At 41.1% G+C, this 27,830-nt stretch overlaps 1 protein-coding gene across 1 annotated transcript in view; it reads left to right on the forward strand.

Annotated features, from left to right (window-relative positions):
* The window catches only part of LOC126204130 (odorant receptor Or2-like), a 61,822-nt gene extending 34,829 nt beyond the window's left edge, over positions 1–26,993 (forward strand). Inside the window, exons 3-5 of the mRNA XM_049938543.1 lie at positions 148–249; positions 2,716–2,871; positions 26,928–26,993. Of these exons, the coding sequence (XP_049794500.1) occupies positions 148–249; positions 2,716–2,871; positions 26,928–26,993 (324 nt within the window). The remainder of the gene's footprint in view (positions 1–147; positions 250–2,715; positions 2,872–26,927) is intronic.
* The last annotated feature ends 837 nt before the right edge of the window (positions 26,994–27,830 follow it).

The raw sequence follows: 27,830 nt of genomic DNA on the forward strand, positions 1-27,830 counted from the left end.
GGCAGCTTGGGCTCTTTCATTGTGTGCTTACACTTACTACCGATTCACTTTTTTGACTGAACACACAGTTGAGTATGATAGATATGGTAGCTAACAATACTAAACAAATTGTGTCTGATTCTGAATTTCCGTGGTTTCCCTCCACAGAGCGCTGACATCACGGCAGTTATTAGATGCGTCTCTTTTCTTCCCATTCCTGGAGGTCAGGTGTATCTCTATTGTTGGGCTGCTCACCATGTAACAGAACAGGTGAGAACAATGCTACATTAAATTGCTTCCTATTACTGTTTACTTTCACTTTTTTCCTTCTCTTCTCTGTTAAACTTCCCACATACTCCCCCTATAACTGTTCGTTTATCATGTAGTGACTAGCTCTTCAACAAAAGTGATGGTGATACTAACACAGATATTGCACAGAACCCCGACAGGAAGAAACCTGAGTGGTGTCACATTTTTCACTACGGAATACATTTTATCCAGTTATACATACTCAACATGAGTACTTAGTGTGTTCTGAATGGTAATATATAGTTGGGAAGATAAATTTCACACATGACAAAACGTAGTAATTTCGTAACCCAGCTACTAGCCCAAGAAACAAATGTTAAGATAATTATAGTATGAGAAATGCGATTAAGCTGATGCAATAATAAGTTTTTCCTACTACAACTCTGCTCACGAATCGCTGAGTTACCTACCTAGAATTATAAACATAATAGTAATTGTAAGGCCTGAATAAATAGTACTGCTTTCTTTTTTGGATATATCTGGTTCAAACAAATCACACATATAGTTTCGAGCTAAAATAATTTCACACTTTGTCGGACGTAATTCTTAGCATCAAGAAGCAAAACAGTTGACTTTTTTTCCTTTTTGTAAACAGTCAGCAACAGAATAAATTGGATGAGCACAAAAATGAATTCTCATCAACATTTACTTGGCGTCTGACAGTAAAATATAGGAAAACCGCCTGAGAACTGTATGATATCATCAAAACATGTATGAATGACGAGAGAAAAAGAAGAATTGATGTTTTCACAAAGTAAAATCTTCAAAACAAATTTATTGTTCTAGTAGAGGAGCACAGGCAAAGTGGCCAGTCTAAGGTAGTCACATTTTTTTAAGGTGAATGACATTAGTAGGTAATACACAGAAATTAGTGATTACAATCTGGTCTTATTGAAGTATAATATCAAACAGCTTCATTACCTTAGGATCAAATTAAGTTCGTTAAGAAATTCCTATTTTACAAAGTGGTAAAGTGGCCACTTTGCCTGACACGAGCGAGGAAAGTGGCCGCTTAATATTAAACCTAAAACCAAGAGATAAAAAACTATTTTAACAAAGAACCAAATACATTTTATTCTAAAATATGATTCTAGTTTAAATATTTCCGCTTTTCTCAAATAAATGTCAAACTGTGTTCCTCAATTTCTGTGCAGAGTTCGCGGGCACTGAGCGAGCAGAGTTGGCATTAAATCCACGGCTCTTCTGTCCTTGGATCTGAAAATTTTTCTTTGCAATACGAGCACTCATTCTCTGCATCCTCGTCGTCAAAAAGAGCCCTTCGCACTCTTCTTAAGACGGCCCTTGTTCTCTTCGATTGCTTTCCGTTTCTCCTTCTTCTTACTTGCTTCTTCGTATGTCACTGTTGTAAGTACATGATTAAGTACAGCAGTTCTTACGACCACTGCTGTTACGTTTGTGTACAAGGTGGCCACTTTTCCCGGACTGACGCCGTTACACAGAAGCGGCATACCATTACCAGAATTTCATTAACTAAAAAAGAATTTTGGATCCAGATGTGACACTTTCAACTCAATTTCATTAAAAAGACGTACGTGACTTTCCCTCTCCACAATAAATACAACAAGTGACCGCTTACATTCCATCCGGATAGCTAAAAAGGAGCAGCATAGCAGACAGGTAGGATAAACGTAAGCATGCTCTGTAGTAGGCTGTAACGAGAAATTTATTTAATCGTGCGATTGGCAGAATTCGACAAAGCGTCATTGTCAGGCATATTTGTAACATTTGTATTTCATGTCATTTTCAAATACTGGCAAAATGCAGATGTTAAGAATGTGCTTGACAATGACGCTTAGTCGAAATTAGCTAATCGCACAATTAAATAAACATAGCATTACAGCCTATACGGTCCAAGTTTAAGTTTATTAGGCATCTGGAGGCTGTGGATTCCCACAAATACAAAATTTTAAAGAGATGTTAGCCTTCACGGGCTGACTCGATCCTCAAAGGAGAATAAGTAAATCATTTCCCACAGCATGCCAACACCCTATAGCCCCCAGACCCCAATGGCCACTTTGCCCGTCTCTCCCCTACACATGGACGCGAATAGTGACCTTTCCTAAATAAAAATCACTTCGAGATAAGTGTATCACTAATGACACATATTCACCCTGAAGAGAGAATCACACTCAATACCTCCAGAGTTGATTAAGTTCACTACTCGGCGTCTGCTATTGTCCGTTGAATGAAACATTTTAGTGACTAACGATGTAACGAGCGTGCAAGTGCTTATTGCTCACATTCCCTTGTTTCTATTAACTTAGGCTTTGCAGACGATGCAATATTTTTGTCAATGAAGTAAACTGATAATTTGGATAACCATCTGCTGGAAGAAAATTAGTCTCTTAAGTCGGAGAAGAAAACAAGATACGGGATATACAGTTTTCATTTTTCCGTTGTCAATAGGCGGAGGCGGTTTCGACGGCAGCATACGGCTGTTCGTGGATGGACGCAAGTGCACGCTTCAAGCACGCCCTGAAGATCCTCATCAGCCGCGCCCAGAAACCGCTCATTCTCACAGCCGGATACATCTACCCGATTAACAGGGAAGCGTTTCTTTCGGTCAGTACGTATACGCTCATCTGCTGCATCGCACAACAGCCCCTTGTAGCAATAGAATTTACCGGATTGAGTTTCAGTTTCTTTGGTTGATGTTATTGGCCAGAAGTATTTACATCTCATACAATTAGCAGACATCTGCCTAAATGCCAGTTTCAAGTTATCGGTGTAAAACAATAACTCTGAATATTCTATCTGCATCTGTACACAAATGTTCCAGCTGCCCACACATTCATTTAGCAGTTAACTGTACATTCCGATGCTCAATAATGCTGTGTTACTAGTATCTGTGTATTGAATGAGTATGGAAATGCATTGTTCACACTTAAATCAGTTTCAGAACAGCACTGCTACATTTTGTACTTACGTAGTTTTAATGAAACGTATAGACATTTGTCTATCACGCCAGCTAAAAAAATGAAAAATATCTTCTCATAGTAATGGTGGATCCCCTGCTAAAAATTTGTTAAAACTATAACTCACTAGCAATTTTAACAGAAATTTTATCATTGTTTTACTCCATTATTTTACTCTCGACATACCAGTAACATTTACAACAGTTTTCAGTTGTGTTTCTCTTTCCACGACCAGATATGATGGCAAAGTAAAAATGTTTCGGCTTGCTAGTGTGAGACAACATTTTTATTCTAACAATGCGTTTAGTTTTCCACATAATCCCTTTCTGGATAAATAATTTCAATCATCCCTATATTCATGCTACCGCCTTCATGTGCTACTGCAGAAAGTCTACGAAATACACAACCACAGTCATTTTAACATATTCGGTCGACCAGAAACTTACCTAGACACGGGTTTGTCTAGATTTCGAAGTCATTGTTTGTAGGACGGTGAGGGTGACAAACCTGAGAAATTACAAGAAACAATTGATGCTGTTATAAATTCCAAGAAGAGATTTACAAAAATGACATACATGGGACCTATTTTATATAAAATAAATAAATTATTTAAGAATACAAGCGTGAAAATAGCATTCAAAACCAATAACCCACTACAGATGAAACTGAAACACACAATTGGGGAATCAAGTATATACCAAAAGTCAGGCGTTTACAAAATACAATGTAATGACTGTGAGAAACAGTGTATTGGCCAAACTGGCCTTAACTTTCTAACATGTTTTAAGGAACATCCTACTTGTACTGCACGTACCAAATCAATATTTGGTCAACATCTTTATGGATACAAACATTCTGAGGGTTGCATTTCTAACAATTTGAAAATATTACATACTGTGCCAAAAGGACTACTGCTAAATACTTTTGAAGAAATTGAAATCTTTTCCGTTATCTGTTTTAAACGAACAACTTCAATTCAAAGACAAACATTTCTTTGAGCTTTTCGATGATCTGCTTTAGAGTTTTCACTCTTTTGTCCTTCGTTTTTAAAATTATTAAGACTTTTAGGAAATATATTATCTTTACTTTGTAATTTTATTTCACCAAACATTATTTTATGACTGACTTTGTTTTTAGAATGTTTGCTTATATGCTTTTAGACTGCATATTGCTAATTCAGATCCCTTTATTTTTGAGACTACGACTCATAGCATTATAACTCTAAATTCCTTCCGTTTTCATTAATTTTATTTGTTTATAAGACTGGCATGCTACATATATAATAGCAATGCCTTTTTGAAAAATGTCATATATAATTAAAAAAAACATTTGGAATCTACATACGAACTTCATAGACAATATTTCATAAATATGCACAACTACTGTGCCCTCTCGATTTTTTTTCTCTTAGTGTTGATCTGTGAGAATTATTATGTAATCTATGTAAATGAAAGTCTCGTATTACACCAGTAAATCATATCTGTGCAGCATGTACTATACATGTCAGTTAAAGGTTATTGCAGCCTACTCATTGAAAATCGTTTCAATAAAGACATGTTGCTATTCAAAAGTACATCGTCTGACGCGACAGTCTTTGCCATTCCACTTTCGCAACAACATTGTTAGAAAGAAGCCTGCTGCCACATCTTTGCACTGGAGATTATCCTCACCATGGCAACCACTAGTTTGCATTTCGACTTTACAACAACTTCAGTGGAAAGAAGCCTGCTGCCTTATCTTTGGAACGGCGTCCAATTTCACCATGACAACGAGTGATTCCAAATGCTTCACTAACAGGCCTTGAGAGGGCAACCCATTTACTGTCAAAACGAATTTCATTTATGGTTCAAATGGCTCTGAGCACTATGGGACTTAACTTCTGAGGTCATCAGTCCCCTAGAACTTAGAACTACTTAAAACTAACCAACTTAAGGACATCACACACATCCATGCCCGAGGCAGAATTCGAACCTGCGACCGTAGCGCTCTCGCGGTTCCAGACTGTAGCGCCTAGAACCGCTCGGCCACCCCGACCGGAGAAGTTCATTTACACCACATGTTTAAATATTTTTAACGCTTCTTAATTGACAATAGCTGTTAAATAAGCTAAGTTTAGTGTGTGTTTAGTTTTATTTCTTGACAATGTTCTTTTAACTAAGAAATTTTACATTGTTATTCGACCTATAACCCATTGGTTAGTAATGACATCATTCCGTCAGAAGTGGGTGGAGCCTCCATTACATATAGTAAGACGTGCACTAGTTTCTCCAGTAGTGATTATCCAGCTGAAGGAGGTTCTTACTCATTGGTAATTCATCGTTTTATAGCTTTATAACTTTATATATTTTCTTTAATGTATGTAGCCCTCTAATTAAAGCTTTGTATACGACTTGTAGCTCTGAAGATGACCACAGTAGTGGTCGAAACCGGTCACCGTAATAAATAAATTGTGAGCAAGACTGTTTGTGATAGTAAATATTTGTAACACATTGATCACTGTCACTCCCATAATGTATTTAAAAATAGCTCAATTTGGCGAAAAAGGGATGACGTGAAAAGTGAGCGAGGGGACGTCCGAAAGCTGAATACGGGCTGAGAGAGTGGTGTAAGAACCACCAGCAACAGGCTGTGAAGGCTCTCCAAACAACAGCGCCACAATATCATTTGAGAGCTGACGAAAAAGGCAGTCGCTCTGTCAAGGACATGATAAAACCTAGTCCTCAGGTAGCCCTGCAGGCGTAACCATAGCGCTCGATTTGCGGACATTAAGGCAGCTAACAGAAGCTGCGCTATAGGTTATAACTCGTGCCAACGATTACTTGACCTTAGCACCACTATGAAGAACGAGATCGTCCATATAAGCAGTGCATCAAAATAAATGGCCACCAAGAGGCAGGCGTTGACAGAGGCTGCAGAGCAACAGCACCGTAGCGAAAGCATACAATGATGCAGAGAGTATGTGCCTTGATGCACTGAACGACGGATCAATATGGTAGGAGTGAGATGACCATTGCAGAGTACATGGGTCGCCGCTCCGCGAAGGAAGCTTATTATGACGTCGGTGATACTATCAGGGTATCCCACATTGCGGAGCACCCACGTAGTGATCGTCTCGATCAAACGCCTGGCTTAAGTCCAGAGCGGCCACAATCAGTGTAGATAATAGTGACTGTGCTCTGACAGAAAAGGCGGGCAATGCAGATGTTATTGACACTTTCCATCAAGAGGTTTGTTAAGGGGAAACTACGTACCAGGCCACCTGTTTAAGCCATGCAGCAAACAGCCAGGTACAGATCTTCGTTTCACAGCTGAGTAACGTCAATGGGCGATTACTGCATATCCGTGATGTACCACAAGGCAAGTAGATGAGATTAAGGAGACCGTCGAGGAAGCCGTCTTGGATCTGGACGTAAGGTCGTTATACACCGGTGCCAGAAGAGGACTAAATGTCCAATAAAACTCAAGTGGGAGGCCGTCACGGCCTGGCGACTTGTTTGTAGAACCTGCCTGGATAACTTCGTCGTTGACAACGTCAACAAACAGATCCCAGGAACCGAGCTAAAAGTGACTGGGGAGGCACTGTAATGTTGTCTGGGTAAAATACTGTGCATAGGTGGTAGACCCTGTATAGCATTGGGTATCAAATTACCAGCCATCGTTAGTGATAAGAATATTAATCAAAGTTCTCCACCAATGTAGCTATTCTGCTAACAAGTGGCACATAGATGGCTACTCTTGCGCTAACGCCGTGTGTGTGACCATAGCTCCTTCAGGGTGAGAGCGAGAGTGGGCAGTGAGCTGTGTCTTCACATCATTTTCCACCACCTGACGCTCTGAACTGGGTTCATCATAGGCACACTGTGACCTCCGTTCCATAACCAATCAAGTCCTTGCAATGGGCAGGCTTTGTGCAGAGGACCCACCATAACTGGGCAGACTGATCTCTATGACTGCGTGAACGAAAGGCTGTCCAAGTGGTCTCAAGGAGCTGCCGACAGTCAGGTGATAAAAGATGGGTCATGTCACCTTCCATTGTCTCCAACTGCGCCACACCCTTCGGCCACAGGGACTGACGACACTGATATATGCGCCATGGTCAGAGAAACCAATGGGCCGGACTTCAGAAGCCTGTGGGAGATATAAACACGACTGAGGCGACAAGAAGAATGGCTAGCGAAATGCATAAACCGAGGACGGTCACCATAAACACTCTCCCAACAGTTCAAGTGCAGCTCAATTGCAGATAGTGACACGCATGGAGAGTGATGCGGCAGACGGTTTTTGGGCGCCTGGGTTTAATGAGCGTTACCTCTCGTGATCAAGGGATGCTGCTGACTCAGGAATGGATGCATGGCCCCCTTAGAAAAGAAAGTGGAACTAGTACGGCGGTGAGCCGTACCACTTAGCGCATAGACTTTGATGATCCTGACAACACCAAACATGAGAGCCTCACCTGTAGACAGGCAACTGCATCAGCGATGATATCGTCACACAATAGGATCACCACCCCAATATCAACAGAGGAAACATGGGAGACAAGTGCTGTAAAGCCACGGGGGCAAAGAAAGTTGCAAATTGCATCAGTTGAAGGAGGGCAACATCAACGTCTAGAGCATATAGCATGTCTAGGAGTAATTCCAGTTTATGGCACATGCGAATGGTATTGACATTGATGATATGGAAGAGTTTTATAAAGCTGAAACCGCCAGGAGGGCACCCGATACAAACATGGAGGAAGCAAGGGAAGCCCCCCGTTAGGTCCTCATGGAACGGCTCATCCCTGTGACAAGGGGGGAGCTGACCTCACCATGGGGGCCCCATTGTCCTGTACACCTCCAGAGCGTCCATCTTCAGCATCGACAGACATCTCAGTGGCCACTGTCACAGGTGTGCCTACAGGTAGCGTCAGACGCAGAAATGGGGGCAATGGCAGGTGGGTGAAGATCGGTGTCTGTAGGTGGATGCTGCCACAGACGGGCAAGTCATTTCTTTCGCTGAATCCCATTTCGTTCCAAGAGCTCTTCTAGCTGCATTGTTCGATGTGGTTGTGCATTGTCATACCTAAATATTAAATGGAGTACGAGTGCGTCCAGAAAAGAAGCGCCTGGGGAAACAGCACAAATTCACAATAACATTGACCGGTGTGTGTACCGTGTTCGAAAATTTGGAGGCCACTACGGTCATGTTACAGCAAGCCTTCAGACTCCATAACACCCCGATGACCAAGACGATCTTGTTCAACAATTCTGGACGTCCTGTCATGTGACGAAAAGGGAGAACACGTAACGCTTCCAGGAATACTGTCGAACTACATCGTTTCAGTGTTCTAGGTGTTACGGTGTAAGAAGGCATAATGTCGTATAGGTGTACTTACGCCCAAATGTTTGAACTCGGTACAAACACCGATCAGAGTTATTGTGACACTGTACTGCTTCCCCACGTGCATTTTTTCAGGGGTGCATTGATAATGGCTTTACTTTTATGCATGAGAACGCATCTAAGAGCGCAGGAGGAGTTCCTGAAATGAGAGGATATTCAGTGAATGAACTGGCCTACAAGTTCTAACGACTTAAATCCCGCGGAGCAAGATGCGCTGGGCAGATGTATTACAGCACTTCCACATGTACCAACGATCATCCAGCAATTGTGAAGCGTGCTGGTGGGGGGATGGGACACCATATAACAAGAAATCACCAACCATGTGGCCAGTTTGCGATCACGTTGCACAGCATGTACTGCCATCCTTGGTGATCACACAACAACTTAAGAGCCATGTCCCGCTTGTTGTAATGTCCATGGTACCATCATGAATTGCGGTGATATCAGTATAGTTATGGTCCTTAAAAAAAAAGGGTCGGCATGCGGTACGCCGAGCATTTTATTCGTTTCACAATTTCACGCTTACCATTTTAGTGACAGTTTCTCGTAGGTTCTAATATCTAAACCAAGGGTTCTAAACTACTTAAAAGACGTTTTCCCTCACCCTCAAGTTTTGCACAACTTTTCTTTTCTCTCAACATACTTTTCAAATCCTGTGTAACGTAAATATAAGTAAAACTGCGTTCTCCGATGTGTTCAATAGACAGGTCCGTGTCTCCTATCGTGAATGGAACAGCGGCTTGTGTACACCAATCCGTTTGTCAACGTGCCTAGAAGAGACTTTTCATGCACATTTTCTTTGTTGCTTTCTATTGTTTACAACTAACGCTGTAGTATGTTTCTTTAAAGGCAGTACCGCCATTAGACTGTTGTTTATTTATAGTGTTACATTTACACTTATACAATCATTCGGCTTCAAAGTGCCATTATCAAGTGTTTTCTGAAAGCAGATTAGATAATAACAGTGAAATACACAACAAGTGATGTAACCGTATAATATTCCATATCTGTAATGCTTACTTACAAGTGTTATAAATTGTCTAAGATGGCATACTGTCGTATTGAAATACACTATTACTCATTGTCTAAGAGCCGATATTTCTGGCAGACCCTGCTGCTTTGTTTCATTACTGAGTATATCATCTTGACTGAATGACAGTTCGCCGGCCGGAGTGGCCGAGCGGTTCTAGGCGCTACAGTCTGGAACCGCGCGACCGCAGCTTCGAATCCTGCCTCGAGCATGGATGTGTGTGACGTCCTTAGGTTAGTTAGGTTTAAGTCGTTCTAAGTTCTAGGGGACTGATGACCTCAGAAGTTAAGTCCCATAGTGCTCAGAGCCATTTGAACCATTTTGAATGACAGTTGGCTAAGTGTCAAATTGTCTTGGTCAAAGAAATTACTGTTACAAGCAGGTGACCTTTTTTATCTTTGGACTTAATGTCCGGTAGGATACGAAAGGTTAGGAGCAATTTATTTTCTTTGGTTGTTGTTGCATTTTTGCAGCACCTGTTTATCTTAGTATACAATGAAGTTGCCTGCTCATAAACATAAACAGTAACAAACCTCTCGATAATATTCGCTGCATCCATAGATATAATAGTCCAGATAATCATTGACGTTTTTTAAAGTACATTTTAGTAGGTAAATATACAGCTTTGTACATGAAATTAACACATGAGAGTTAACGTTGTGTTAGTTTTAATAAGTCAGGGTTGCAAAATACAAACACAAACTTTTTTTTTTGAGTGATCACTCTACGTACTGGTTTCACGGGGCCCGCCAAGAATTCCTCTCCTGTATCAACCTCTTCATCTCAGAGTAGCATCTGAAACCTACGTCCTCAGTTATTTGCTGGGTGTAATACAATCTCTGTCTTCCTCTACAGATTTCGGCCTCTGCAGTTCCCTCTAGTACCATGCAAGTCATTCCCTGGTGTCTTAACAGATGGCCATCTGTTGTCAGTGTTTTCCACATATTCCTTTCCTCTCCAGTTCTACGCAGAACCTCCTCATTCCTTACCTTACAGTTTCCAACATTCTTGTGTAGCACCACATCTCAAATGCCTCTTCTGTTCCTGTTTTTCCACAGTCCATGTTTCGTTACCATAAAATGCTTGAGACGCCCTGCTAAACCCGCAGGACAGGACTGGTAGTTTAAAATGTCAAAAGAGGCCAAAATAAGTGGCTGTCAGTTACACTGGAACATACAACTTTATTTGTTTGACGAAACATTACAACAGCAAAGAAAAAAATTTTTGTTTTCAAAAAAAGCATTAATTTTTTGAACTTAATGACCGGCTGAATACGCCATACAATATCATGCCTGAAGTGCAAGACCACTTTAATTTAAAATCGGTTGAAAGCCAATAATTTAAGACTCAGACCAAAATCAGAAATTTAAAAGGCAGAAGGTCTTATCTTAAATCAGTTCTTTTAATTAGACTGAAGGCCCAAACAATCTGACAGCTAAAGAGAAAACAACTGTAATTTAAAAATCCGCTGAAGGCCCATCACTTAAGACTCAAACCAAAATAAATTTTTAAAAGGCGAAAGGCCTTCCCTTAAAACAGTTCTTTAATTATTCTGAAGGACCAAACAATCTGACACCTTAAGAACAAAACAACTTTAATTCAAAATCAGCTGAAGGCCCATCACTTAAGACTCAACTAAATTAAACTTTTAAAAAGCCAAAGGCCTTACTTGAAACAGTTCTTTAAATCAGGCTGAAGGCCCAAACAATCTTATGCCTTAAGGGCAAAACAACCTTAATTTAAAAATGGGCTAGAAGCCATACAAACAACAACAAGAAATAAGAAAAGGTAGTATACCAAACGGCGCTCAGAAGTTTCCGAGGGAATTCAAACACTAACGCTCGCTTAGGTGAGACAGGCACGCGGCCCAACCATTCTCGACCCGACGACCAGCCAACCGACAGACAGTCAACGGACCAAGCGACAGGATAACTTCCGCTACACCCGTTTAGCACATAACAGGGAGTTCAATGGAACAACGTAGAAGGTACTATGGCCCACAACCAATTATACATTGTGCTGTCAAACTACACATCGTGCTGGACAGCGACAACACGATGAGGAAAGTACACTGCCTGAATTTACGTCAACGGCCAGGACATGCTGTCAGGGTGATCCCAAGTGTTTTATGTTGTCGGAATAATTTTGTCCACTCGACGTTGATATTATCAAAACCTCTGAGATTCAACAGCTTACTTTTTTTTCGTTAGCATTGGCACCAGATGCTCTACAGTACGTATCAGACACTGTTGCTAGCATGGTTACCTCTTCATTATTCCTTATGATGACCCCTATATCGTCAGCACAGACACTAACAACTATTTTGTTTCTAGACCACGGGAGCTATAAACTTAGGTTTGCCTTTTCTTAACCTATCTTCTGATAAGCAGTAAAGCCAGTATTGCCTCTCGTGTTCCTACATTTCACCGAAGTCCAAACTGATGTTTACCGAGGTCGGTTTCTACCACTTTCCTTTTCTTGTTCTGTAAAGAATATTAGTGATCTTGGGGTAGCGTGATTGTGCAGTAATCAAAACGTCGTCTGTCCCGGGTTCACAGCTGATTAATAATCAGCATTGGTGGCCGAAAACTTCCGGCATAATAATTCATCCATATTCTGCGATAGCCCTTCTGAAACTGGACGGAGGAGCGGACAGAGGTCCAGGGTGCACTCCTGTAGTTGCGGGTGGGATACTGCCCCTAAAGGCTGAAGAATCAGAAACGACCAATGGCATGAGGATTCAAAACGCAATGGAAACCACTGCATTAAATACACATGACGTGCATCCACTGGAAATGAGGCCTGTAACTGCAAAAGAGTCACGATAATCTCTCCATTCGCAAAACGTTCTGGAATAGTCCGCCCAGTTGGGTCGCTGGAAGAGGATTACCAAGAGGGAAGTGATCATAAGAAAAAGACTAAATAACCAACTAAAGGGCAAAGTTCTACGTATCGGGGCGTGGAATGACAGTAGCGTGAGCTTGATAGGGATACTAGAAAATCTGAAAAGGAAGATGCAAAGCCTCAAGGTGCATTTGTAGATCTAGCCATTTTTTCACTACACTTAGCAGGTATATCATCAATTCTTGGTGCAGTAAACTTTATTACAACAGCAATTAATATACGATCAGAAAGTATGACTTTAGACCAAACACCATTTATATAGTAGGGGTCAGTGAAGTGAAGCGAAAAGATGGCAAGAATTTCTAGTCAGATGAGTACAGGGTAATATCAACAGCATCAGAAAATGGTATAACGGGAGTAGGATTTGTTGTGAATAGGAAAGTAGGGCAGAGAGTGTGTTACTGTGAACAGTTCGGTGACAGAGTTGTTCTTATCAGAATCGGCTTCAAGCCAACAACGAGAACGTTAGTTCAGGTATACATGCCGACGTCGCAAGCTGAAAGTGAAGAGACAGAGATAGTGTATGACGGTACTGAAAGGCTTATACAGTATGTACAGGGAGATGAAAATCCAATAGTCATGGTGGACTGGAATGCAGTTGTAGGAGAAGGAGTAGAAGAAAAGTTTACAACAGAATATGGGCTTGGTACAAAGAATGAGAGAGGAGAAAGACTAATTAAGTTATGTAAAAAGTTTCAGCAAGTAATAGCGAATACTCTGTTCAAGAATCACAAGAGAAGGAGGTACGCTTAGAAAAGGCCAGGTGATACGGGAAGATTTCAGTTACATTACATCATCGTCAGTCAGACTCCGAAATCTGATACTGGATTGTAAGGTGTACCCAGGAGCAGATATAGACTCAGATCATAATATAGTAGTGAGGAAGAGTAGGCTGAAGTTTTAAGACATTAGTCAGGAAGAATCAATACGCAAAAAGTGGGATACGGAAGTACTAAGGAATGATGAGATATCGTTGAAGTTCTCTAAGGATATAGATACAGCAATAAGGAATAGCTCAATACGCAGTACAGCCGAAGAGGAATGGACATCTCCAAAAAGGGCCATCACAGAAGTTGGGAGGGAAAACATAGCTACAAAGAAGGTAACTGTGAAGAAACAGTGGGTAACAGAATAAATACTTCAATTGATTCATGAAAGGAGGACTTACAAAAATGTTCCGGGAAACTCAGGAATACAGAAATACAAGTCTCTGAGGAATGAAAAAATACGAAGTGCAGGGAAGCTAAGACGAAATGGCTCCGAGAAAAATGTGAAGACATCGAAAAATAAATGATTGTCGGAAAGACATACTCAGCATACAGGAAAATCAAAACAACCTTGGGTGGCATTAAAAGCAATATTATAATATTAAGAGTGCAACGGCAATTCCATTGTTAAATGCAGAGGAGAGAACCGATAGGTGGAAAGAATACACTGAAATCCTCTATCAAGATCTGTCTGATGTGATAGAGGAAACACGAGTCTATATAGAAGAGATAGGGGATCCAGTATTAGAACCTGAATTTAAAAGAGCTTTATAGGACTTAACTCAAATAAGGCAGAAGGGATAGAAAATATGCCATCAGAATTTCTAAAATCATTATTGGAAGTGGCAACAAAACGACTATTCACGTTGGTGTGTAGAATGTATGAGTATGGCGACATACCATCTGACTTTCGGGAAAGCATCATCCACACAATTCCGAAGACTGCAAGAGCTGACAAGTGCGCGAATTATCGCACAATAAGCTTAATAGCTTATGCATCCAAGTTGCTTAAAGGATAATATACAGAAAAATGGGAAGAAAATTGAGGATGCGCTAGATGACGATCAGTTTGGCTTTAGGTAAGGTAAAGGCACGAGAGAGACAATTCTGACTTTGCGGTTTATAATGGAAGCAAGACTAAAGAAAAATCAAGACACGTTCATAGGATTCGTCAACCTGGAAGAAGTGTTCGACAACGTAAACTGGGGCAAGGTGTTCGAAATTCTGAAAAAAGTAGGGGTAAGCTATAGGGAGGGACGGGCAATATAGGATATGTACAACAGCCAAGAGGAAATAAAAAGAGTGGACGACCATGAACGAAGTGCTCGTATTAAAAAGGGTGTAAGACAGGGATGTAGCCTTTCGCCTCTACTGTTCAATCTGTACATCGAGGAAGCAATGATGGAAATAGAAGAAGGGATCAGGAGTGGAATTCAAATTCAAGGTGAAAGGATATCAATGATACGATGCGCTGATGACATTGCTGTCCTGAGTGAAAGTGAAGAAGAATTACATGATCTGCTGAACGGAATGAACAATCTAACGAGTACAGAGTATGGGCTGAGAGTACATCGATGAAAGAAGAAACTAATGACAAGTAGTAGAAATGAGAACAGCGAGAAACTTAACATCAGGATTGATGGTCACGAAGGAGATGAAGTTAAGGAATTCTGCTACCTAAGCAGTAAAATAACCAATGACGGACGGAGTAAGGAGGACATCAAAAGCAGACTAGCAATGGCAAAAGGGCATTCCTGGCCAAGAGAAGTTTACTATAATAGTATCAAATATCGGCTTTAATTTGAGGACGAGAGTACTCAGAATGTACGTCTGGTGTACAGCACTGTATGGCAGTGACATATGGACTGTGGGAAAACCGGAACAGAAGAGAATCGAAGGATTTGAGATGTGGTGCTAAAGACGAATGTTGATAATTAGGTGGACTGATAAGGTAAGGAATGAGGAGGTTCTGCACAGAATCGGAGAGGAAAGGAACATGTGGAAAACACTGAAATGGAGGATGATAGGACATCTGTTAAGAAATGAGGGCATGACTTCCATGTTACTAGAGTGAGCTGTAGAGGGCAAAAAATGTAGAGGAAGACAGAGACTGGAATACATCCAGCAAATAACTGAGGACGTAGGTTGCAAGTGCTACTCTGAGATGAAGAGGATAGCACAGGAGAGGAATTCGTGGCGGGCCGCATAAAACCAGTCATAAGACTGATGACAAAAAAGATAGAAAATGCATTTGACAATGTCGACTGGAATACTCTCTTTTAAATTCTGAAGGTTGCAGGTGTAAAATACAGGGACTGGAAGACTGTTTACAACTTCTACAGCAACCAGACGGCGGTCGTATGTGTTGAGAGGCATGAAAGAGAAGCAGTAGTTGAGAAGGAAGTGAGACACGTTGTAACCTACTCCCAATGTTACTCAATCTGTGCATTGAGCAAGCAGTGAAGCAAAGCAAAGAAAAATTTGGGCTAGGAATTAGAGCCCAAGGAGAAAAAATAAAAACTCAGAGGTTTGCCGATGATATTGTGATTCTGTCAGAGACAGCAAAGGGCCTGGAAGAGCAGTTGAATGGAGTGGGCAGTGTCTTGAGAGGATATAAGACGGAAATCAACAAAAGCAAAACGAGGCTAACGAAGGGTAGTCGAATTAAATTACATAATGTTGGAGAGATTAGGTTAGGACGCTAGACACTTAAAGGTAGTAAATAAGTTTTGGTATTTGGGTGGCAAAATATCTGATGTTGGCTGAATTAGAGAGGATTTAAAATATCGACTGACACTGACAATAATAGCGTTTCTGAAGAAGAGAAATTTGTTAACATGAAATATAGACTTCAGTACTAGAAAGTCTTTTCTGAAGGTATTTGTCTGGAGTGTAGCCATGTACGGAAGTAAAACATGGGTGATTAAAAAAATGTTTAAATGTGTGTGAAATCTTATGGGACTTAACTTCTAAGGTCTTCAGTCCCTAAGCTTACACACTAATTAACCTAAACTATTTTAAGGACTAACACACACACCCATGCCCGAGGGAGGACTCGAACCTCCGCCAGTACCAGCCGCGCAGGGTGATAAACAGTTAAGAGAAGAAGAGAATAGAAACTTTTGAAATGTGGTGTTGCAGAAGGATGCTAAGGATTTGATATGTAGATCACGTAACCAGTGAGCAACTACCAAACAGAACTGGAGAGAAAAGAAACTTGTGGCACAACTTGACTGAAAGAAGGAATCGGTTGATAGGATCCATTCTCAAACATCAAAGTATTGTAGGGATCTGTGGAGCGTGAAAATCATACAGGGTGACCCAGAGAGAAATACGGTAAGCAGATTCAGAAGGATGTAGGTTGGAGAAGATATTCGGAGATTAAGTGGCTTACACAGGATAGAGTAACATGGAGAGCTGAATCAAACCAGTCTCCGGACTGAAGGCCACACCAACAATAACAACATTCCAAAGCGCATTCACTAAATGTTCCCCCTGGGGAAAGTTCCCTTTCTCACTATGATCTTCATTGGTAAACCATCTCACTTTCAGGAACCATGTCAGTAACTTTGTAACGTCTTTCGTACATAAGAAGTAATTTACGAAAAGGTAGTTTCCAAGCTAATAAATATTTATTTCACGGAACATAATTCGATTTTCGTTAGCTCCTTGTGCAATATTTACATCTGCTGTAGTATGACTGGCAGTAGCACTTACAGCCTGAAAAATGATATATCCCAATAACAGGACCCCTGTGTTGAAATCAAGATATGAATTTGCATTACGCACTTGATATGATTTGATGGACCAGTTGTTTTGATGATTTCACACGATATTGCACTCAGTGGGATCAGGTTACAGCTAGGTTTTGCCTAGCCTTAAGAGTTCAAAAAATAATAGGTATTTACTTTTTTCATCTGTTAATCGAAAAAGATATAAATCTTAAGTGAAACATGAACAAAAACTTAAAGTAACTGGCTGGCCTTGTATTTCTTCTCAACCAGATGAAAACCATGCAAATTTAGAAATCAAGATTTATGAAATTATTCTTCTATGGCTTTAAATTTGATCACTCAACGACATTTATCACAACTGCCAGTGAATAAAATAATGTCATCCACCAACAAGTTCATTAGATTAAGAGGAAACACTGGCTGCATAAAATTAAACAAGTTATGAAAAAGGTAAATACAAACAACAAAACACAGGTTACCAGCTGTCACCTCTGAGTATTGCACTGGTTATAGCTCTTAGCCACTGAAGGGTAACTCAGAGTTTATGTTCTTTCTTTGGATGTCCTGTGTAGTAACTAAAACCATGTTCCGTCCCTTTAAATTTATGAACATTTACTGCATCGAAAACTATAATCTGTAAGCTTTGAAAACTGTTTTACACGATTTATTGTGACTTTCGATACTATAAAAAGGTATTAGCAAGTTTGAAATAAATGATAAGGGACGAATTCCAACTATTTCATGGCTTTGTTTGTAGAAAGCTCAGTAGCGGTGTCTTTTAATGGATTATTGCAGTTTAGCAGAATCTGTCTGTCATTTGATTACAAGACAAAATCATTGCGAAACGAAGTTTTTGTCCAATCTGACATTAAGTATTTCATGACCTGTAGTAATGGTGGAAATTTGCTTGCACACTCATAAAGTTGTCACATTCGAGTTTTAATAACGAAAAATAAACAGTTTTTTTTTCGAACTGATACAATAAATTCCAGACTGAATTTTTTATATAATTAATAATTGCTAGTCTCTCCATTACTCACTGTCGAATTCCAGTAGTAAGGATCACTTAATAATTATAAGGAAAGATAAATAGAAATTTGTTAATTACAGAACCATCAGTGCTAACATACATCACTTCATATTTATAACAAAAGAAACGCTCTCTCAGTCGTAAGTAGAAAGTAATTAATATGAAATTTAGGTTTTGAAAGTTTGCTTTTGATATCTTTCCACGACGAAAGTCTCTGAGTTTGTTGCATATTACATTGTGGCTATATTCTAAGGTTCCAAGACGACATTGATTAAAAGTACTACTTTTCAGTGATATTGAATTTGAAGTTGATGAGCTAAGATGTGAGTTAACTTTGTTTACTCATCCATTTCAGTTGATGTTCCAAATAGTGCCTTCATGTTTTAAACTTTAATTTCGTAGCATCCTTGGATGCAGACAAAATGTAAGTGGATTTGTGTCACATAGTTAACTACTGAGTATAACTCGGTGCACACAGATTATCTTAGTACATCTCCCTCCCTAATACAAACAACGTTTCACACCTCAGCCCGTCTTGATGTTCCCTTTTTTAACTTGTATCAGTGTTGCAGAAGTTCTCTAGTACTGTAATAGCAACTTAGCATTGCACAAAAAAGGGAATACTCCTGCCTGTACCTCAAACATAGGTTATACATAAATCATATGAGATTATATGTTCTGCCGTTGATACAAATTTTAATCCATTGCTTCAGTCTGTATTTGTTGTCACTGATAAAGCTGAGACTTAATATGTCTTTCCAACATATAATTTCATATTCAATATATCATTTACGCCAGAGGTACAGCCAACATTACCCCATTTCGTTCAATGCTAATGTACTATTCCAATACTGGAGAGCCTGTGCAATACCAATATGAGTTAAGAAGACGAAAATCAAGATGAGTTGAGGAGAGTATTGGAGTCTGTATTATGGAGGGACACTTATTAGAGTAATCTGTGCAACTGCATTAGAGCCAGTGCCAGGGTAACACAGTTGTTATTGCATCTGTCTACATAGTACAACGCCTCAGTCCGAATCCCAGCTGTGGTAGAAATTTTATTTCATTGCTTTGGCCTATAATCATTACCATAGTGTTGATAAACATTCATGAGGGCATGAGTATGCATATAATACTACTTAATATGTAGCATATGCAAGACATGTGTGCCATAAACACCAAAATACAGCAAACTATACTAAATATCTCGGTTAATATTCGGTAAGTAATTTTTTATACGTATCTGGTAATCTTATTGATGACTATGGGAACTTCATAACCTGAAACACTGATTTTTCAAAAGCATATATACCAAAAATTTTTTGCATCACCTCGATTCCGAGAGTTCCAGAACCTGTACAGAAAATTGGAATAGAGATCATTATCATCATTTCCGCCCCTTTTATTGCTCATGAAAACCACACATTGCGTATTGTGCCACCATATAGCGAGACCTTCAGAGGTGGTGCTGTACACACCTGTACCTCTAATACCCACAAGGGAACCTCCCCATCGCACCCCCTCATATTTAGTTATAAGTTGGCACAGTGGATAGGCCTTGATAAACTGAACACAGATCAGTTGAGAAAACAGGAAGAAGTTGTGTGGAACTGTGAAAAAATAAGCAAAATATACAAACTGAGTAGTCCACGGGTCGCATAGGCAACATCATGGACAAAATGAGCTCAGGAGCGTCGTGGTCCCGTGGTAGCGTGAGCAGCTGCTGAACGAGAGGTCCTTGGTTCAAGTCTTCCCTCGAGTGAAAATTTTATTTTCTTTATTTTTGCATGGTTATTATCTGTTCGTTCGTTCATTGTTGTCTCTGTTCACTGTAATAAGTTTAGTGTCTGTGTTTTGCGACCGCATCGCAAAACCGTGTGATTAGTAGACGAAAGGACGTGCCTCTTCAATGGGAACCGAAAACATTTGATCGCAAGGTCATAGGTCAACCGATTCCTCCACAGGAAAACACATCTGATATATTCTATACGACACTGGTGACGGCATATGCGTCACATGACAGGAATATGTTGTCGACCCACCTAACTTCTACACTTGGCGAAGGGGTAAAAAGATTCTTCTACCTTGCCCGATTTAAGTTTTCTTGTGGATGTGATAATCACTCCCAAAAAAGTGATGAAAATATAAGAGTTTGTCACATAAACTGAAAATGAAAAATTAAACTTTTCACTCGATGGAAGATTTGAACCAAGGACCTTTCGTTCCGCAGCTGCTCACGTTATCACGAGACCACGGCGCTCCTGCGTTCCCAGTGTCCTTGACATTGCATATCTTCCCATGAACTACTTAGTTTGTATATTTTGCTTATTTTTTCACAGTTCCACACAACTTCTTCCTGTTTTCTCAATTGATTTGTTTTCAGTTTTTCAAGGCCTATCCACTGTGCCAACTTATAACTAAATCTGAGGGGGGTGCGATGGGGAGGTTCCCTTGCCAGTAGCACGTCCCCTTGCATTGATGCATGACCGTATTCGTCGTGGCGTACTATCCACAAGTTCATCAAGGCACTGTTGGTCCAAATTGTCGCAGTCCTCAACAGCGATTCGGCGTAGGTCCCTTGGAGCGATTGGTGGCTCATGTCGTCCATAAAAAGCCGTTTTCAATGTATCCCAGGCATGTTCGATAGGGTTCATATCTGGAGAACATGCTGACCACTCTAGTCGAGCGATGTCGTTATCCTGAAGGAAGTCATTCACAAGATATGCACAATGGGGGCGCAAATTGTCGTCCATGAAGACGAATGTGACGCCAATATGCTGCCGATATGGTTGCACTGTCGGTCGGAGGATGGCATTCACACGTCGTACAGCCGTTACGGCGCCTTCCATGACTACCAGCGGCGTACGTCGGCCTCAGATAATGCCACCCCAAAACATCAGGGAACCTCCACCTTGCTGCACTCGATCTATAGTGTGCCTAAGGGTTTCAGCCTGACCGGGTTGACTCCAAACACCTCTCCGTCGATTGTCTGGTTGAAGAGATATGCGACACTCATCGGTGAAGAGAACGTGATGCCAATCCTGAGCGGTCCATTAGTCATGTTGTTGGGTCCACCTGTACCACGCTGCATGGTGTCGTGGTTGCAAAGATGGACCTAGCCATGGACGTTGGGAGTAAGGTCGCTCATTATGCACAGTTTGAGTCGTAACAGGACTTCGTGTGGCTGCATGAAAAGGATTATTCAACATGTTGATGTTGCTGCAAGGGTTCCTTCGCTGTAAGTAGCGGTCATCCAATGCAGTAGTATCCCATGAGTGGCCTGAGCGAGGCATGTCATCGACAGTTCCTGTCCCTCTGTATCTCCTCCATGTCCGAACAACATCGCTTTCGTTCACTCTGAGACGCCTGGACACTTCCCTTGTTGAGAGCCCTTCCTGGCACAAAGTAACAATACGGACGCGATCTAACCGCGGTATTGACCTTTTAGGCATGGTTGAACTACAAGCAACACAAACTGTGTACCTCCTTCCGGGTGGAATGACTAGAACTGATCGGCTGTCGGATACCCTCCGTCTAATAGGCGCTGCTCATGCATGGTTGTTTAGATCTTTGGGCAGCTTTAGTGACATCTTTGAACAGTCAAAGGTACTGTGTCTGTGATACAATTCCACAGTCAGCGTCTATCTTCAGGAGTTCTGGGAACCAGGGTGATGCAAAACTTTTTTCATATATATATATATATATATATATATATATATATATATATATATATATATATATATATATATATATATATATATATATATATATATATAAAAGGTGAGTCACCTAACTTTACCGCTGGATATATTTCGTAAACCACATCAAATACTGACGAATCGATTCCACAGACCGAACGTGATGAGAGGGGCTAGCGTAAATGTTTAATACAAACCATAAAAAAATGCACGGAAGTATGTTCTTTAACACAAACCTACGTTTTTTTAAATGGAACCCCGTTAGTTTTGTTATCACATCTGAACATATAAACAAATACGTAATCAGTGCCATTTGTTGCATTGTAAAATGTTAATTACATCCGGAGATATTGTAACCTAAAGTTGACGCTTGAGTACCACTCCTCCGCTGTTCGATCGTGTGTATCGGAGAGCACCGAAATACGTGGGGATCCAAAGGGAACGGTGATGGACCTTAGGTACAGAAGAAACTGGAACAGCACATTACGTGCACACGCTAACACCTTTTTATTGGTCTTTTTCACTGACACACATGTACATTACCATGAGGGGTGAGGTACACTTACACACGTGGTTTCTGTTTTCAATTACGGAGTGGAATAGAGAGTGTCCCGACATGTCAGGCCAATAGATGTTCAATGTGGTGGCCATCATTTGCTGCACACAATTGCAATCTCTGGCGTAATGAATGTCGTACACGCCGCAGTACATATGGTGTAATGTCGCCGCAGGCTGCCACAATACGTTGTTTCATATCCTCTGGGGTTGTAGGCACATCACGGTACACATTCTCCTTTAACGTACCCTACAGAAAGAAGTCCAGAGGTGTAAGATCGGGAGAATGGGCTGGCCAATTTATGCGTCCTCTACGTCCTATGAAACGCCCGTCGAACATCCTGTCAAGGGTCAGCGTAGTTTTAATTGCGGAATGTGCAGGTGCACCATCATGCTGATACCACATACGTCGACGCGTTTCCAGTGGGACATTTTCGAGCAACGTTGGCAGATCATTCTGTAGAAACGCGATGTATGTTGCAGCTGTTTGGACCCCTGCAATGAAGTGAGGACCAATGAGGTGGTCGCCAATGATTCCGCACCATACATTTACAGTCCATGGTCGCTGTCGCTCTACCTGTCTGAGCCAGCGAGGATTGTCCATGGACCAGTAATGCATGTTCCGTAGATTCACTGCCCCGTGGTTTGTGGAACCCGCTTCATCGGTAAACAGGTATAACTGCAACGCATTCTCTGTTAATGTCCATTGACAGAATTTCACTCGATGATTAAAGTCATCACCATGTAATTGCTGATGTAGCGACACATGAAACGGGTGAAAGCGGTGACGATGCAGTATGCGCATGACACTACTTTGACTCAGTCCACCGGCTCTCGCAATGTCCCGTGTACTCAGGTGTGGGTTCATGGCAACAGCAGCTAACACACCAACTGCACCCGCTTCTCCTGTGACGGGCCTGTTACGGACCCGTTTGCGTGCTACGACCATACCTGTTGCATACAGTTGGCGGTACATGTTTTGCAATGTGCGGCACGTTGGATGCTCTCTGTCCGGGTACCGTTCTGCATACACCCTGCAGGCTTCAGCTGCATTTTGTCGACACTCGCCATAGATGAGTATTATCTCCGCCTTTTCAGAGTTCGAATACACCAGGGTCACAGTTCCTACAACACTACACTATCACAGACGTCTGGTAACATGCGTGCGGAGACGAATGCAGAATAACAATAGCAGCAAGCGCTACATTCGGACACTGCGACAGCTACACCAAACCACAACAGTGCACTACAGCCACACTCGTAAACACGGTCGTCATCGTAGACATGTCCCTGCAGATTCTGCTCGCCGACCGTGGCCCGTGTTTGTTACAACACGCAACTTAACGTCGGAGGTTTCAAGCGTCAACTTTAGGTTACAATATCTCCGGATGTAATTAACATTTTACAATGCAACAAACGGCACTGATTACGTATTTGTTTGTATGTTCAGATGTGCTAACAAAACTAACGTGGTTCCATTTAAAAAACGTAGGTTTGTGTTAAAAAACATACTTCCGTGCATTTTTGTATGCTTTGTATTAACTAATTACACTAGCCCCTTTCCTCACGTTCGGTCTGTGGAATCGGTTCGTCAGTATTTGATGTGGTTTACGAAATATATCAAGCGGTAACGTTAGGTGACTCACCCTGCATATATATATATATATATATATATATATATATATATATATATATATATATATATATATATATATATATATATACTTCCAGAAAAAGTAATACAAAGGCTTCCAATCGACTCAAGATTTATTGTTGGAAAAGTGCGTATGGAGTACATGAAATGATAACATTTACAGATTGATAGCACCACCAGTTCTGAGGTCCCCATGCTGCAACACCCATATTATTATGTGGTGTAGCTTCCACAGGCGACAATGGCACATGCTGACTTTGGTAACCAGTCGATCATGCACATGGTGAATATTGTCCCAGGATATGTTATGCCATGCCTGCTCGACTTGTCCGTGTAGTGCTGTAAGAGTTGTTAATTGATGAGTTGAACGAGTCATTTCTTATCCCATCATATCCCACACATGCTCGACTGGAGATAGGTCAAGAGATTTTACTGGCCAGAAAAGTTTTTATATGTCTCGCAGAGCACCCTGAGTTTGACAGGCAGTGTGGCAAAATGGTTCAAATGGCTCTGAGCACTATGGGACTCAACTGCTGAGGTCATTAGTCCCTAGAACTTAGAACTAGTTAAACCTAACTAACCTAAGGACATCACAAACATCCATGCCCGAGGCAGGATTCGAACCTGCGACCGTAGCGGCCTTGCGGTTCCAGACTGCAGCGCCTTTAACCGCACGGCCACTTCGGCCGGCCAGGCAGTGTGTGAGCGAGCATTATCCTGTGGAACGACACATCACCTCTCTGTAGCAGGAACAGGAAAAGAACAGATCTAACAGCAGTCTGCAAGTACCGAGGGCAGGTTAGCGTTATCTCCAGAAACACTGAAGGTGTAATGTCACCCCAGACCATATGGCCTGTGGAAAGGCCAGTGTGTCTTGGACGAATGCAGTTTACAAGGCAGCAATCATCAGGCCTATGTTGTACAGGCAGACGACCAGTTGCGTGCAGCCAGAATCCGCTTTCGATACAAAAGACCACGCTGCGCCATTATTTCTTAGAAGTAATCCTTTGACGGTACGAGTCTAGCTGTGCGCGTTGATGCTATGGCGTCAGTGGAACTTCAACGAGAGGTGTGTGGGCCCATAGTCCCACTGCTACTAACATGTTTGCAATAGTTTGTGTTGACACGTCGGGGCTCACAAGCTCTCTTATCTGTGCTGTTATACATGTACGATCTGCCACTGCTACCCTTACTATATGATGGCCATGGCAGACCTCGTCTACAGGAGTGAGAATGTTCACGTGATTACTGATACCAGCATTGTTACACAATGAATGCACAACATCAAGCTCGTGTGGCAATTTTCCGAAAGGATCATCCCATCACTCGAAGGCCACAGTCAGATCCCTTTCAAATTCGCGCTGTTCCCTGTACGAAGCATGAGCGCATCTCTGTGGCATGGCTGCCTGCTTGCTTCACACATCTGCTCCACACTTAGCCTTTTTGCTGTAAGCATTCCCCATTCAAGGATAGACACAGATGGCGCAGTTGGTAGTGGTGGACGAAGTTGAAACTATTATAAGTACATCTATTATCCCCACGTGGCATATTCGTCACTGAATAACATTCGATGTCGTGTTTCCATGTTTATTAACATTTTTCTGGCAGTATGTATATGGACGTCCGACCAGAAGCCGGAAATACATGGTGTCTGTTTTACAGGGTATTTGTCAATTCATCACCTTGTATATAACTGTGCACAACATACAGTGACGATACCACCGTTGAAAAAGTATTCAGAGTGGCGGGCCCCCATGGGCCTCGAAGCATAAAATGGCGGATGTACATTTTCAGATGTACCACCATGCAATTGAATGGCTAGTTCCAATGTCAGCAGGTCCAGAATGGCCTGTGCATACACAGCTTGTTTGAAGTGACCCAGCTGGTAGATATCTAAAGGGTATGGCCTGGCAACTAGGCAGACCATGTGAGTGGACATACTCATCCAGTCTATTTGCCAGGATAGATGTCGTTGAGATGCCCCTGTGCAGAAATCCAGACGTGAGCTGTAGAACCATCATGTAGATGCTACTTCATTTTTCTTGCCACCTAAGTCACATTGACCACCTTCATGAAGTGCAGATATGACTTGCTGTAGGCGTTGTGGAAGGAAGTCCGCATATGCAAGGCATCTGTCTGTAATCCCCATGCACTTCATGAGGCTGAACTGATGCTGGTGATTTACAACCATGGTACCAGAGTGATCCGCCATAGCCCACTAGAGGGTGTTATGAAGAGTGATGACACCAACCCTTGTAAAGGTAGCCTCATCTGTGAATAGAATAGACGACAGATATCCCAATACCATGATGGGCTGTTCGATGAGCATAATACTGCAGAATGTTCTCCACAGCTATGTGTCTTACCTCATGCTGGGGGACACCTGTTGTTGAAACTGCGATCATGTACTACACTGTTCAATGCCTGTTTCTCCGAGGCCTGTCCATGTACTAGACACATTTAGCTTTCATGTTACCCATTCCTGTAGACCGGCCTGTCTCACACAAACGACGGATCACTGTTGAAGACACTTTGTGGTGTGGTTTGAATACTTTCTGCAGTACAGTGGTGCAGCCAGCTGCTCAGTGCCATTTGCCTGTCCATCTACAATGACCATGTCAGCCTGTTCCTGGGCCATTGTCTCTCTGTATTGCACATGGCAAATTGTCAGAGATCTTTTATCTTCACCTTGGAGTGGGTATACCTTCTTTGGAATGTATTTCAAGCTACACGTTGGATTATCTATTTTTCCTTGTTATCCTGTGAATTATACTCATTTTGCAAACTCTTGTATTGAATATGTTGTATAGTGATAATAGTAATTTCTTTCAGTTTTTTAATTGTAAAATTACTGATTCATGTATGTAAATTACCTGAACTGTAAGAAAATCATATAAGTTTATTACTGACTTCCCTTGAACATTTTCTCATGTTTTGCCTCTTCTCTTGCAGCTGGTGAATGCTTCCTACACATATTATGCACTGCTGGGTCAAATAAACAAGCGCTCTACAAACTGAAGAGCAGTGGGTTTTGATGTAAGTTTGCTATTGTTGTTCTGAGTCTTAAGGACCTTTTTTTACAGATACATAATTTTCAGAAAAAAATGCAGTGGCAAACTAATATGCTTATGTTACTATAATTGGTAAACGTGCACCATTAGTGTATAAAGTAACTTAAAAATAAGATATAAAGAAAGAACACAAAATAATTTGAACTAGTACAACAGAACAAACGAGTTTTTTCTGTATATGTAGTGTACACAACGTATTCTGAAACATCGAAGTAAATGTGACAGCGCAGATGCATGCACTAAGTCTTATGTCGATGATAAGTATTGGTTATGATACATTAACACTTCATTTTATCTGTACTTAGCAGACACGTTTCCTTAGGCTTCATCTGGAGAACTGAATGTCTTTAGAAATACACAAAAACATTTTATGAGGATAGTATACAGCAGAACTGAAAGTGGTGTTTTGCTACAGCAAGATAAAGCTAAATTTCATTTTCATACCTTTAACTCTTCTTAGCACTGGCTCTGTTATCATTACCTTACATTATGTTCAGATTGACACAATTTCATGTGACGTAGAATATTTAAAACCTTTTTTATATTGCCTACAATACGCTCAGTGTTACCCCTGTATTTTATTGTTGAAAAAATTTAAACTTTTGAAAATGTAAGAGGTTTATTTTGTAATATCTAGCATGGAATATTATTCCTACAAAACAGATATTTAATGTATATAGATTACCATCACTTTGTTACAACAGAAGTTACTTGAATTCTAAATTAAATGGTTTGCTGATAGAAAACTTTTTGTACATTCTCAAACAGTACAAACCTGTCTCTC

This window comes from Schistocerca nitens, chromosome 9, assembly GCF_023898315.1.
Source record: "Schistocerca nitens isolate TAMUIC-IGC-003100 chromosome 9, iqSchNite1.1, whole genome shotgun sequence".
Classification (NCBI taxonomy): domain Eukaryota; kingdom Metazoa; phylum Arthropoda; class Insecta; order Orthoptera; family Acrididae; genus Schistocerca; species Schistocerca nitens.